The sequence below is a fragment of the Seriola lalandi genome, unplaced genomic scaffold (assembly GCF_002814215.2).
Source record: "Seriola lalandi dorsalis isolate HSWRI2012SDOR001 ecotype SW California unplaced genomic scaffold, Sedor1 jcf7180002054945, whole genome shotgun sequence".
Lineage (NCBI taxonomy): Eukaryota > Metazoa > Chordata > Actinopteri > Carangiformes > Carangidae > Seriola > Seriola lalandi.
This window is the reverse complement of record NW_019525496.1, coordinates 168,061-182,599: the sequence shown is the minus strand read 5'-3', so window position 1 is coordinate 182,599 and position 14,539 is coordinate 168,061. Positions and strand designations below refer to the sequence as shown.

At 42.3% G+C, this 14,539-nt stretch overlaps 2 protein-coding genes across 9 annotated transcripts in view; one reads left to right on the top strand and one right to left on the bottom strand.

Moving 5' to 3' along the window:
- Positions 1 to 3,101, bottom strand: part of sycp2l (synaptonemal complex protein 2-like) — a 17,915-nt gene extending 14,814 nt beyond the window's left edge. For 4 of the 7 annotated variants that reach the window (XM_087170310.1, XM_087170311.1, XM_087170309.1 and 1 more), the window contains exons 1-7: positions 3,018 to 3,101; positions 2,152 to 2,271; positions 1,959 to 2,072; positions 1,689 to 1,793; positions 503 to 527; positions 324 to 403; positions 101 to 189 (exon numbers count right to left, since the gene is read on the bottom strand). In XM_087170310.1, coding sequence (XP_087026436.1) covers positions 101 to 189; positions 324 to 403; positions 503 to 527; positions 1,689 to 1,793; positions 1,959 to 2,072; positions 2,152 to 2,271; positions 3,018 to 3,020 — 536 coding nt within the window. In that variant the 5' untranslated portion in view covers positions 3,021 to 3,101. The other 3 variants (XM_023394150.2, XM_023394153.2, XM_087170308.1) reach the window with 2 other exon arrangements.
- A 767-nt stretch (positions 3,102 to 3,868) lies between these two features.
- On the top strand, positions 3,869 to 12,217 carry gcm2 (GCM transcription factor 2). Of its 2 annotated transcripts, none has more exons than XM_023393904.2 (8): positions 3,869 to 4,281; positions 8,922 to 8,985; positions 9,141 to 9,329; positions 9,406 to 9,518; positions 9,860 to 9,937; positions 10,074 to 10,330; positions 10,583 to 10,820; positions 11,182 to 12,217. In XM_023393904.2, the coding sequence occupies exons 1-8, from the start codon at positions 4,189 to 4,191 to the stop codon at positions 11,494 to 11,496; spliced, it is 1,347 nt and encodes a 448-aa protein (XP_023249672.1). In that variant the 5' UTR covers positions 3,869 to 4,188; the 3' UTR covers positions 11,497 to 12,217. The 2 variants fall into 2 exon arrangements, with proteins under 2 accessions (XP_023249672.1, XP_023249671.1); XM_023393903.2 differs by having other exon boundaries at positions 9,860 to 9,985.
- The last annotated feature ends 2,322 nt before the right edge of the window (positions 12,218 to 14,539 follow it).

Sequence of the window (14,539 nt, the reverse complement as noted above, 5' to 3'; positions counted from 1 at the left end):
GGGGGGCGGCACAAGACGTCAACAACACTGATCAGATTTCACATTAAAACACTTTCATGCTGAAGTCTGGGTCTTGGATCTGAATGTTCTCCAGTCTTACAGTATGTGGTTCTGGTTCAGGTCGTTCTGGATCAGTCTCCGCTGCTCTCGGCTCAGAGACTCCAGGACGCTGTTAAAAGTTCTGATGGCCTGAAACAAGAAAAACAGCAGAAAAGTTCCTGATAGCAGACCACATCACAGACCAGGACAGACCATTAGAGACCAGTACAGACCACTAGGGAGCATTAAATGAATCAGGCGTTTTTGATGGTTTCCATGGTTACCTCCAGTCGCAGTGGAAAGTGGATCTCTGGTTCCAGAGAGAACTGAGCCAAGTGAAGAAGAACCACAGACAGCTGGCTGACTGAGAGACAGACAGGTGGACAGACTGGTGAGTTTAGAAACCAACACAAAGTGAATAAATTCTGACTGAAGATCAACAACAATAAATATATAAACAAACCTGGTAGAGAGGCCTGACCCAGCAGCTGGCAGACAGACAGGCAGACCGACAGAAAGGCAGCAAGAGAGACAGACAGGCAGTGAGACAGACAGAGAGAGAGAGAGAGAGACAGGCAGAGAGACAGATAGGCAGACAGTAAGACAGGCAGAGATACAGACAGGCAGCGAGACAGACAGAGAGAGACAGGCAGAGAGACAGATAGGCAGACAGTAAGACAGGCAGGGAGACAGACAGAGAGACAGGCAGGTAGACAGACAGACAGTTAGTTTCTGCCACAGACTGAAGTAAGAATCAAAGCCTTAGAACTAGATAAAATAGAATCTACAGAGGTTAAACTTTACAGTAACTGGTGCACATACAGTCCATTACACTGCTGAGGACCTGGTCCAGAGGTCCTGGACCAAGAGACATGGTTGTCATGACAGCGCACCAGGGTCATGCTCATTATGTGGCACATAAACAAGATCAAGTTTGATTGACAGCTGCAATGGGACATGTGAGGACAGAGTCATGTGACCTGAAGTCTCTTCTATTCCTGTCTGTGAAACTGTGTCCTCGGTCTCTCAGCCGTCCGTCTCCTGCATCTCCTCCCAGGTCAGGACTCTAATTGATAAGGGTTCTGATGGACCTGGGCTCGGACAAGACCTGGTCCTTGGCAGTCCCCCATCAGAGCCTCTAAGGATGAGCTGATGGTTACAACAACTTCAGGTCCTGGATGAAGACGGATTCTCCAGGGTCTCAAACCCGTGATGTCCAGGTCTACGGTCTTGAGTACAGGGTTCATGAGGATCATGCCCTAAACGGTTCCCATGTCATGGTCACAGGTCCACAAACCCAGTCCATGACCAGGAGAGAACAGAGCTTTGAAATTTGTCCAGCCGGACAGGAAACCTTGGCAGGACAGGAAGGACATGAGTCCTCTGCAGGTCCATGAACCTTCATCCAGACCGGTTTCACCGAAGGACCTGGTGCTGGATCAAACCGAGCAAAGGTGAGCAGTACGTCCATGAGGTGCACTACTGAGGTTCACCTCTCAGTCTAAATCTGTCTCATGTGGTCGCACCTTACCTGGGCAGACCAAACCTGCTGATTGGCTGAAAACAGTACAAGCTCACCTGTGCAGTGGACAGGTGACAGGGAAGTGAGTAAAAAAGCAAGAGACTTCATTTCCCAGCATGCTCCTCACCAGGAAGTAGTCGTAGAACTCCTCAGTCAGGCTTAGGAGGGGGGCGGAGCTTTTATTGAGGTCAGAGGTCAGCAGGTTACGCACAGCTTCAAACCACAACACCACCTACATAAACAAACAATAAACAAACAAAACCTATGTGGTAAACAAACAACTAGAAATAACAATACAAATTTTCTTTATTTTTGTTCTTTGTTAGTAAACAGAATTACTGTAATAGTTATTGATAATAGATTACCACAAACACACTGTGTAAGTAGATGATCAGACCTTTGCAGTCAGGCCGTGGTCCAGCAGCGTCTGCAGGTCATCTCTGTTCTCAGACACACTCTCTAAAGACTTCAACACAACCAGGACTCTGCTGAAACCGGATCCACACAGACTCTGCAGGAGGTCACAAACAACCACACAGGGTTCATTCAGAAACAGGCACACACCATTTCCATGGTGACTGTCCCGTTACCTTGGTAACCAGTTGGTCAAGCTTGGTGAGGGTGGTACTGGTCAGTCCTTCATACTGGAGCACAGAAACCAGACGAGACGAGTCTCCACGGAGTAGACAGTCCTCCATCTGGACCTGAAACTGTGACACACACACACACACACACACACACACACACACACACACACACACACACACACACACACACACACACGATTTGTGTGTCATTTCACCTCGCTGTGATTAAAGACTAGGGTTGTTTTTGATGAATTAATTTGACATTGTCCATAAAGAAACTTCCTGCTCTTTTATTTTCTTTGCTCAGAGAAACAACAACTAATCCCCCCCCCCCCCTTTTTTTGTTATTTTTGTTTATTTAAAAAAAAAAAAACTCTCTCTGTTGGATTAAATCTCTTGTTAATTATGACGGACAACGGGGGCGCAGCAGCCCGCAGGGGGCGCTGCAGCCCGCAGGGGGCGCTGCAGCCCGCAGGGGGCGCTGCAGCCCGCAGGGGGCGCTGCAGCCCGCAGGGGGCGCTGCAGCCCGCAGGGGGCGCAGCAGCCCGCACTGAGCGACACAGGGGGACAAAATAAGAGAAACACCTGCAGCCGCTGATTTCTACAGGTTTACTTCTCTGAACTGAAACATGAACATCGTCTCAGTCTGACGCCTAAACACAAACAAACATCTTTAAATGACGTGAACTGGCGTCACATTTCATCCACTCACGTTGTTTCCCGGAGAAAGAATTCAGCAGAAAAAGTTTGTTTGTTGTTTTCTGGTAAAAAAGTCGATTTAACGAAGAGGATATAAACCAGTGAACGTCTCGTGCGATCCGGACAAACGGAGTTTAACTGAAAACACGAAAACAACCCGCTTTGTTTACCATCGTGTCTCCTCTTCTGCTGTAGGTGTGTCGGGAACGCGCACAGCTGTCGCCAATTAACTCATCAGGGCGTCGATGCAGCGCTGCAGCAGCGGAAAGAGAATATAGTCCCTACAGCGGCGGAAGGATATCAGCGTTATTTTAACTTCTTCAAACAGCAGGAAATTTATTTCTGTCATTCTATGTATGAACCTGAACCTGACACACACCTGTCATCACACACCATCAGCGTGTGTGACAATGACTGTGGTGACTGTTTTTTTTATTATTTTCACCTGATGATCAAACTGTTGTTCGGTAAAGGTGAAGGTTCATCAGTTCTTTAAATATTCAGAACAGACAGACAGTCGTCAAGTAGAAGCTGCAGTCCTCTTTGCGTCCTCTAATTGATGACAAATGAGTTTGTTTGTTTTGGGAGAAACACTGAAATGTTTACACAACACACACACACACACACACACACACACACACACACACACACACACACAGATTTCTTGAATCAACAGCTTTAAAACCTGAAACACTGAAAACATGAAGAAACTCCAGGGACATCAGAAACACACTAATACGCACTAATACACAACAGATACACAACTAATACACAATAATACACAGTAATACACACTAATACACAACTAATACAAACAAGCTACAATCTAAACGTGACAGAAAACTCGTAACTTCAAACTCTCAACAGTTTGAGTTGATTCATCAAATTAATAAATAATCAATATTATCATTGTTCCTTCCTTCCTTCCTTCCTTCCTTCCTTCCTTCCTTCCTTCCTTCCTTCCCTCTGCCTCCTTCCCTCCTCCTCATCCTCCTCTTCGGAGGCTCGTGACTGTCTCACCTGTTCATTCACTTCTACCTGAGACTCACCGGAGCTGCACGCGTTGTCTGGGCAGGAGGACTCTCGCGGGGATTTTAACATTTTATTTAAAAAATAAAAAATAAAACTCTGAGCAGCTTCCGGTTCGACACATTTCAGATAAAAACGTCATCTTTTTTATTTTTAGACGTTATTTTGAGGACTCCCGGTTCAGGTCTGATCCAGTTTCTACTTACTCTCTAATATTTTACTGTCTGAGCTAAATCTGGAGGTTAAACGGGATCCGGATCAGAACCAGTAAGTGGACTAAGGAGGACCAGGACCAGGACCAGGACCAGGAGGATGTCCCGGGCGGACGAGCGGGAAGAGGCAGACTGTGTGTGTTCGGTCGGAATGAAGTTAACATGGGACATCAACGACCCCAAATTGCCGCAGGTAACCATAAACTGATCGATAACTGATCGATACAGACAATCAGAGACACGGAGAATCTACCGATCTACACCTGGACTTTAACTGAAAGACGTTTGAGCTCAAACAGAAACGAGTCCGTGCAGATTCGTTTCTGATCAAACTGACTTCAGGTTTAAATTCTTATAAAAACATCAAACATGAAATAAGCATTTTATTAAAGTAACAAAATAAAAATTTTTATTAAAGCCTGATAGTGAAGCTTTAAAACCACAATCATGAATAATCAAGGAATAATTCAACTTGTTTAAATAGAAGGAAAACTGCACTGAGTTTTGTTGGAGATTGAATCACATCATTTCTTCAAAAGGACCAATGAAATTAATAGAAATTAAAATCTCAAAGTTTGCTCACAATGAACAGCGTGGAGAAGCTTTAAAAGAAATGTAGGTCTGAACAGAAAGTGTTTCCAGATAACATGAATAAATTAACATTACATGGTTTTCTTAAATAGGATATAGAGCTACTAGCTGATCATAATATTTTAGACATATTTTAGTTTTGACTGATTTAAGGCAAAAGTGAAATAAATTAGAATAAGATAAGTTTTAAGAAAACATTTACACACCTGAAGGTAAATGTTTAGATCATGACATAGAGTGATAAACTATAGAGAAAGTATAACATAAACAAATAAAAATAAAACATGAAGATTTTATTAAATGGTCAATAAATAAATAAAAAACGCACAATTTGCTATGAGGCTAAAATCCTGAGTGGAGGATGGAGGAAGGTGGAGTCCTGAATGTTTCTAAAATCCTGAAAAAAACTATCTACAAAATCTTTTTTTATCAAAAAAAATGAGAACAGGTTTAATGAACATCTCCAAAGTGACAACATGCTGATAACTGATCAATAATCAAACGTGATTCAACACTGAACATGTCTCTGTTGAACAAGGATTTAAACACCTGAAATAAGTGAATATTGTAACTTTCTACAGTCACCAACAGAAAAATGAAAATAAAATAAAACAGATGTAATATCCCACAGTGAAGCTTTAAAACATCTGAACACATTGAAATACTGTGGAAGGTAATGTCCGTCCACTCAACAAACATGCTCAGTGTTTATCTGTGATTATTGATCAGTTATCAACGTTTCCTTCACTGAACATGTCTGTTATGTTGATAAAAATATCATTTTAGCAGATGAATCCAGCAGAAGCAGAGATGAGATCAAACTCTGTTTATGTTTGAACTAAAATGTTACATTTCACTTCTTATTTAAGTTGGTCATCATATTTCCTCCAAACTGTTTCATTCTTTTAAATACCAAATCATTGTTTTCTTTCTTTCTTTCTTTCTTTCTTTCTTTCTTTCTTTCTTTCTTTCTTTTTCTTTCTTTTTTGCTCAAAACAAAAAAAATTGTAAAATGTTCTCGATGAGGATTTTTACTGATCCTGTACAACTTCAAAGAGTAAATTATAAAATCACACATTTTATTTATTAATTGAACCATTCAGATATTTTACCTGTAAATATTTTCTTATTTCCGGACACCATGGTCTTACTGTTGTTTGTAGTCTGGTGTGTAAATGTATAAAGATAATAAATCCCTTTTATTTGAAATGATTTAGTTTTTACTACTTTTTAAAAAATAAAACAAACTTGTCTTCATGGTGTGAGAGAAAAGAAATGAAGGATAAGATCCTCCAACCAAACTATCTACACCTTTCAGAGGAATTAAGAACATGAATATACAAATATATATATATATATATATATATATATATATATATATATATATATATATATATCATATAATATCATATTTTCTATTTCTCTGAATATTTTTGGTGTATCAAAAATCTGAAGCGCAGTATTCCTAGAATCGGAGAGGAACAGAAATATTGTAGTGCAGATGGTTAGAAATGACATTATAGGATTCTAATCTGGAATAATTAGAAGAACGTTAACGTTGTTTCATGTTTTACTCTGCTGACATCAGAGGATGAAGATGGCAGCTTTACATTTTGATTTATGTAAAAAAAACAACAACATTTAAACAGTAAAATGTCGACAGTAACTGATGATTCCTCAAAGGAAATACATGAAATCAGTTTGTAAATTACATTTAAATGAATGAACATTTGAAGAAGACAATGAAAGTGTTCAGCAGTTAAAAAAAAAAGATCAATCAGAAAATGAAATGATTATGAAATTAATCTCAGTAATAAATACTGAAGACTCTGTCATCAGTTGGAAGGTTTCTGAGGTTATTTGAAGGTTGTGTGTGTGTGTGTGTGTGTGTGTGTGTGTGTGTGTGTGTTGTAAGACTCGGCTGACTCAGCTCTTCACTCCGTTGTTGCTCAAACAGTAAAAACTGGTTTTTATATTTTTGTTTTCAGTGAAACCAAAACATGAAATTGAGAGTTTTTCAGGTCGCACGTCTCATCCAGATCAGCTCTCACACTCATCAACAGCTCACACAGTTTTACCACCAATAATATATATAGGATATGTAATATATAATGTATGGAAACAAAATATAAAATATTGACAAGAGAAATACTTTGATTTTCTTTGACAGAGTTTGGTTGTCCTTTGGGACATGGGGAGTTCACATTCACTGACAGGCATACTCATTATTCATACGACTTATTCAGACTAGGTATATTTGAATTTGACTCATTCTAAATTTTCTTAAATACCCAGAAACTGTACACAATTTGATTGGAGACTATAATCAATAATTCTTCAGGTTCTGCTGAACTCACGACCTCAGTGTTTTTAAGATCCAGTAAATGACCTTTACATAAAACAAGAGAAACATCAAATTGGCAGCATTTAGTCAAAGAGGTTATTAAAGGTCATAAAAATTAAATAAATAAGATAACTCAAGTTGAGAGGTGAGACAATATACTGATCATCAATAATCAATAATGATATTAATAGTATGCTGAATGATAAAGAACCAGTCCTGACCTGTTTGGAGAAAACAGTTGAACTCAAGTAGACTGTCAGTGTAAAGCATAAAAAGCCCTGGAAACAAAAGAGGGTAAGTGGCTCTTGAGTAGTCTGTGTGACAGATGAGCCCTGCCACAGATTGATTTACTTGTTATTATTTATCAAATAAGCAAAACAAATGATTAACTAATAAAATAAGATCCTTTAATACAGAATAAGAGGAATACTTTTACTGTGAGTACTTCAAGTACATTTAGCTGCTAATACTTTAGGACAAGTATTTATAATCATAAATGTGCTTAAAGTATTAACAGGAAAGTACTTGTGCTACATCAGTCATTCCCTCCTGGTGGTTTGGAGGTATTTAAACAGTGTCTCACTGTTGTAGTTGGTGGAGATGCTGCTGATTGAACATATTTAATATTCTGCTGATACCTTGATTCTTATATATATATATATATATATATATATATATAAAATATATTATATACAAAAACCCCAATGCATATATATATGTATATGTTCTAGGTTATAAAAAGCGGGGAAGAATATGTTCAAATATATAAAAATATATAAACCATCTCTCAGCAGAAGAACTTTTTGTATAGAAACATATATGATAATTACTTTAATGAAAATCTACTGTTAAAACAATATGACAAGGATATGTTGTTTTTCTATGACAGAAAACTGAACATGTTCAAACTGCTGCTCGCAACCATACATTATTTATTCACTGAACAATCCATCAGAAAAGAAAATGTCAGACGTGTTGATGATGCAGTCTGACAGTTCTCCTGAGACGAGACTGAGGTTTTCTGTCTTAAAAATGAAAGTAATTAAATAAAACAGCCCTTAAAAACTAAAGCAACTTTACAGCCAATGCAGTCGTTTTTCATTTCTATGTGTAGATACTGTGTATAAATATTAATATGGACCAAAATAAACCAAAACCAGACACAGAGTCTACAAGAGCAGGACCACAGGGTGGGGGAGCTGAAACTGTGACCCAGGTTTAGACTGAGTGGATGTGATCAGGTTGTGTTGGGGTTCGAGTTGTTTTAAGACTTCAGATTAGTGTCTCTCTGTTTTATTATTGTTTCAATAACTACCAAGCAGCTAAACTAAGATAAGCTAAAACAAGCTAAAATAAGAAGAATAAGACAAACTAAGTTAAGCTAAGCTAGCCCTATTGGTTCAGATTGTTTTCAGCTTCTCACTGAGCTGCTGTTGATTCTTCAACAGATCAGAACGTGATCAAACAGACTGAGAACCAGCCAGGAAGTTATTTATTTATTTGTTTGTTTGTTTGTTTGTTTGTTTTTGTTTGTTTGTTTATTCATTCATTAGTTCATTCATGTGGATCCTCATTAGCCAACGTAGAAACGACTCTTCCTGAGGTCCACACAAGTAAACATTACATCATAATACAAACAAACAACAACAAACGTGTCATTAACATCAAAGGAAAACAACAAACCAAAAACAAAAAGCACACCTGTTCACCTGTCTGTCTGTTAACCTGTCTGTTTGTTTACCTGTCTGTCCATCTGTCTGTCTGTCTATCTGTCTGTTCACCTGTCTGTATACCTGTCTGTCTATCTGTCTGTCTTGTCTATCTGTTCACCTGTCTGTCTGTATACCTCTCTGTCTATCTGTCCATTCATCTGTCTGTCTTCACCTGTCTGTCTGCAGGACACGAAGCAGTTTGACCTGTTCCAGGAGTGGACAGATGGTTATGTCCGCTACATCTACAGCGGTGAGAAATATTTGTTAAAATTAAATCTGTCAAATTAAAAAGTTGTGATGTAGATTCAGTTCATTAAGGTTAAACCAGCTAACTGTTACAGCTAACTGCTACACCTAACAGTTAAAGCTAACGGTTACATATAAGTCCTTGTCTTTGTTTTCCAGCTGAGGATAAAAATGCTCAGCGCCACCTGTCTGGCTGGGCGATGAGAAACACTAACAACCACAACTGTCAGATCCTGAAGAAGTCCTGTCTGGGGGTAGTAGTCTGCTCACGAGGCTGCACGCTGCCGGATGGATCCAGACTACAGCTGCGCCCCGCCATCTGCGACAAGGCCCGGCAGAAACAGCAGAGTAAGAAAACCCCAAACCAGAACCTGTTGACCCTCCACCTGTGCTGATGCTCACCAGAATGGACTCTGTGTTTCAGAGAAACTGTGTCCGAGCTGTAACGCCGGTCTGGAGTTGCTGCCATGTCGCGGTCACAGTGGTTACCCCGTCACCAACTTCTGGAGAGTTGATGGAAAGGCCATCTTCTTCCAGGTGAGCTAACATGCTAAACATGCTAACTGGCACTCTAAAAACATCTAAACCAAAACCCAGATGTCTAAACAGAACCAGGTCCTGACAGTGTAAACAGGTCTAAACAAGGTCCTGGACATGAGTCCAACAGGCTGTGGCAGTATGAACGAGTAAGGATTGAGAACAGATACTGGTCTGAACAGGTTTGAACCAGGTCCAGATAGTTTAACAGGACTAAATTAGAACAAAGTCCTGATGGTCCAAACACATCCAAAACCCAGACCTGGTTGCTGTGTCCTCTGATATTGATCTTGTTTATTGTTGTTGTTATAGTCATTGTTGTTTTTTTTGTGGTCCTCCAGGCTAAAGGGGTCCATGATCATCCCAGACCAGAGTCCAAGTCTGAGACTGAAGCCAGAAGAAGTTCAGTGAAGAGACGAGTCAGTTCCCCTCCGTTCACACCTAAAAGACGACTGATCGAAACACAGGTCAACAACAACAACAAACAACAACAGCTGTTTGTTGATGTTAGTGTTTTTTGTTTGTTGTTTACTTTTTATTTGTTGACTGCTTCAGGCTCTGGGTCCCACCCTCCTCTCCTGCGTCGAACCAGCAGACAGAATCTCCTTCATTGAACCAAACTTCCCGCAACATTACCCAGCATTCCAGAGCCCAGAGCCCTACTACAACCCTCACAATGCACTGGGAGAGACCCCGCCCACACTGCAGAAACCAGCCAATCCCAGGCTTTACATGGGACGGCCCGGCTATGAGTTTCAAGGATACCTGACCTCACCTTCGTATCCTGTGACCTCTGACCTCTGTGACCCCAGGTCAGTCTCACATACAATCCAGATCCTGGTGGTGAAAAATGGTCTAAACCAGTTCCTAAACCAGAACCTGACAAACTGGTGTAAACCAGACCACATTCCTGGATTTATGAAAAATGTTTAAACTGAATCCTGATCTAAACAGTTTAATGAGATTGTAACAGTCTGAAGAGATATAAACCAGATTCTGGGTGTAGTGTAAAGCACATATTGACAGTCTAAACAGACCTAAATCAGATTCTGGTTTGTGTTTAGGGTGGCTCCTGTCTTGGGTTCCTCCTCATCCTCATCTTCGTCGTCGGCTCCTCTGTCCTCCTCGTCCTCCTTTGACCCCCCGACGAAACCTCCTCCAGGCTGGAAGGAGCTGCTGAAGAGCTCCGCCCCCTATGGCGACAACCACCATTACTATAGTGCCGAGTACCCGTGCCGTTACCCTGGCAACACCCCGGGGTCCCCCGCAGCCCTGCAGACCATCATCACCACAACAACCAAGGTGAGTTGGGTTTGGTAAGGGGGTAGAACTGAAACCCAGGTCTTGTGAGGCAATGAGAAGACAGTAGGCTCTCCAGACATGGGTCACATCTTTAGAGGAGGCAGTTTAGGGTCCCAGTGAGTCAGGTGGGTCCAATCTTGTAGGATCCACCAAATTTAGGTGCTTTATGTATTTTATTGTCCCAGGAGTCAGGAACACTTAGTCCAGAGCCTCAGGTGTACCACTTCCTTTAGAAGTGAGGTGTGATGACACATCTGACACCTGGAGACCTGCCTCTCTTCTCATTGGCTGAAAACCTGGGGTGGGTCTGCTGCTGTCAGGGATTAAACCTCACATTAACTGGAATCCTGATCCTCCTCAGGTCTCCTACCAGCCCTGTCCCAAGCCTCCTGCAGCGCTCCCGCCTTATCAGTCATGTCCAAAACCTCCAGCCGGCCTCCCATCCTACCAGCCGTGTGCTCCCCCAAAACCTCCGGGCCTCCCCGGCTGCTCCTCCCTGCTGGACGACACCTCCTCCTCCTCGTACTCCACGGAGGTGAAGGTGTCCGAGGAGTCGGGTGGAGTCATCAAGTCTCTGTCGTTTCAGCCCGAAGCTCTGCAGACCAAAACAGAGCGGGCTGACGGCTACGACTACCGCTACACCTACCCCAACACGTACCGCTACGACGACTACTGATGCAGCGCTACCTCCACAACGTTACGACAACGACTGTTACCACAATGACTGTTACCACGACTGCTGATACTGCTGAAGATACTGTCTCTATAACCACTGCCGTCAGGACTGAATTGTCAATCAACACAGACCCTTTTCCATCGCCTCCCTGTAGCGCCCTGTTCAGGACAAGAGCGGCCAGCAGGAGGTCTCATAAACTCAAGGCCCAACTTACTGTTTCTGTGGCTTTCAGTCACATTTTGTGGCCTTTCTCAGTGAGTGGAGCTAAGTGATGTGCCACTTCCTGTCAGGGTCCCCAACAACTTCATGTGCCACTTAATAACTAAATAACTCCATCTGCTGAGGAAGACTCTGAGGTGTGGCTGAAAGCTTCAACAGTGAATAGACTAAAGTGTGAAGCTGATCAGGATTTTGAACCAGGTCTTCATTTTAAAAACCGGTTTCTGTAAAACTATCACTCATTAAATGATGTTTCTGTTGTTTGGGTTATTTATTGAAGCAGTTAGACCTCCAACCACACTGAACCTGGACTGAAGTGGGCTGATATGGACTGAATTAATCAGTTGTATTGGTACATCAAAGGAGGATCCAGAACCTGTTAATTAAAAACAGGAAATACCATTTAAACAATGTCAAAACCGACAGAATTAAAAGTCTGTAAAAGTCTGTGGGTCCTTTAACGTTGTTTCTGGATGAAATAAAAATGTTTGAGAAGCTCTGACCTGAGATTCAGATTGTTACAGTTTCTCTTCAGCAGGTCGATGATGAGTTCACCTCCACTGAACACACTTTAGTAGAAACAGGTTCACACACCTGAGGACTGGATGTTACCTTCACCTGTACAGAACATACAGTCAACTGTAAGGACCTGGACACTCAGTCCTGCTCCAGACTCACCTCCAGTCCCTGACTTCACACTGCACTTCACATGTACTGCGCAGCTTGTCTGTCACACAAGTACCAGCTCCATTTGGTGTCAGGACTGTCTACAGGTGGACCGGCGTCCCCTCTGGGGTCTGGAGCCTCAGAGTGAGAACCTGCAGCAAAGGATCAAAGAGCTGGTGTTTGGATGTCGGCTGGTTTCAGTCTGTATGAGTAATAAATGTTGTTTTGACAAGAACGCGTCAGGACAGGAATCACTCTGCTGTCCTCACTGTGAACCTTTAAAACCCTCAAACCGCCTCCCCCCTCCTCCCCCCTGCTCCTCTCTTTCACTACCTTCCATTAAAATCACTCATTTGTCGCTGTCTTCCTTGCCTCACTCGTTACCTTCCCTTCAGTTTACATTAGCGTCCATCAGTAGATAATTCTGTTGATAACCACCTAGTCTGATCTAGGTTCTCACTCTGTGGTTCTACCTGGAACCTGGAGAACATTTCAACTGTGAACCCTGGTACTGTTTCACACAGGTGAGAGCATCAGGTCAGAGTGAGTGACCATCACCAGAGGGATGTAGCTTTCAACCTACAGGTGAGAATGACAGGTTACATCTGCCAGTTAAAAGTGAGAGCGACAGGTGAGTGTCCAGGTGAATGTCAACCTGCACAGGTGAGAGTATCAGAGGGTCGAGGTGAGAGCTGACCAGGTAAAGACAGAGCAACAGGTGAGTCTCCAACTTCAGGTGAGGCCAAAAAACAAGTGAGAACCTGGTCAATGTCCATCATCAGATGGTAGAACCCGCTGAGTGTCAACATGAGGACGAGATCAGCCAATGAGGTGATGTTGTGTGACTCACTTCCAGGTAAATGTGAGTTCATGTGAAATGCTCTCCACTGACTGGCTGATGGTTTTGTAGATGAGACTTGTAGGTGAAAGATGTTTTGAAGCTGCAGCAGCTCTCAGCCCGTCAGCCAACGCCTCACCTGTCTCTCACCTGTGAACCAGGTGAGCCGAGTGCAGATAATCCTGAGCTGTGTAATTCTATCCTTTCACCTCATCCTGTCTTCTTATCATCTGATCTCCCTCCTCTTCTTCCTCTTCTTCTTCTCTGCTGATCTCCATCACTGCTTTTTCACACGCAAATCATCTCATCCCTCCACCTCTTCTTCTTCTCCTCCGCTGAATAAGTTGTCCCATCTGCAGACATTAGATACCTGTCCAAACAATGACATAGCTGCCCCCCCCGCATCCATCTCCTCTGCTCTGATGTGGCTCCGCACTAATGGGTGTTTTCAATTTGATGCTACATGGTTGTGATTTCCAACAGACACAGACGGACTGAGACTTAGCAGCTGAAGAAAGAGTCAAAGACACAAGGAGGAAAAATAAACTCTTTTCGTCTGACTCATTAATAAAGATTCATCTTCATTAAACAAATTATCTGCTGAAACAACAAAACCATCACTGAAATCACATGAAAGTACAACCTCAGTGCCACAAACACCTGTTGACCTGTGATCACCTGGTACCTAATGCAGCATGGCAACACAGATGAGGCCACACTCAGTTCCCTGGCTACAGGACCTTGTTCTGAGGAGCAGACAGTGGACCAGGTGAGACCAGGAAACTATTTCAGTCTTAGGTCCACCTGTACATCCAGGAAGTAAACCATTGCTCACATACCTGCAGATTAAACAGAACATGAAGAAGAGCATGATGAACATTGGTGGTCCAGCAGGTTCGATGTGCAGTCTGCATCACATATTGTGTCAAAGTCCTGACTCAGTCAGACCTGAACCTGGACATGTGGATCTGGTTCAGTGTGACATCACTTCCTGTTAATGTCATCATCTCTGATGTCCCTCTAGAATAAAGCTCCAGAGAAACAGAGTCTGTAGAATTTCATAGAGAATCCTCCAGTTTTTAAGTTTCCTTCAGTATCACAGTAAAACATCAGATGCAGATGGGAAGTGATCACAGCTGATCACAGCTGATCACAGCTGATCACAGCTGTTACACAGGGCTCATGTTCAGTGGACATGAGGCTGTTATTGGTCAAAGTTCAACTTGAGGTGAACGATCTGTTCTTCAACCCTGCGACTGAATCCACCATTTTCAACTGTGCTGTGACCGAACCTTTAGTCTGCTGACACAAAGAGGGATG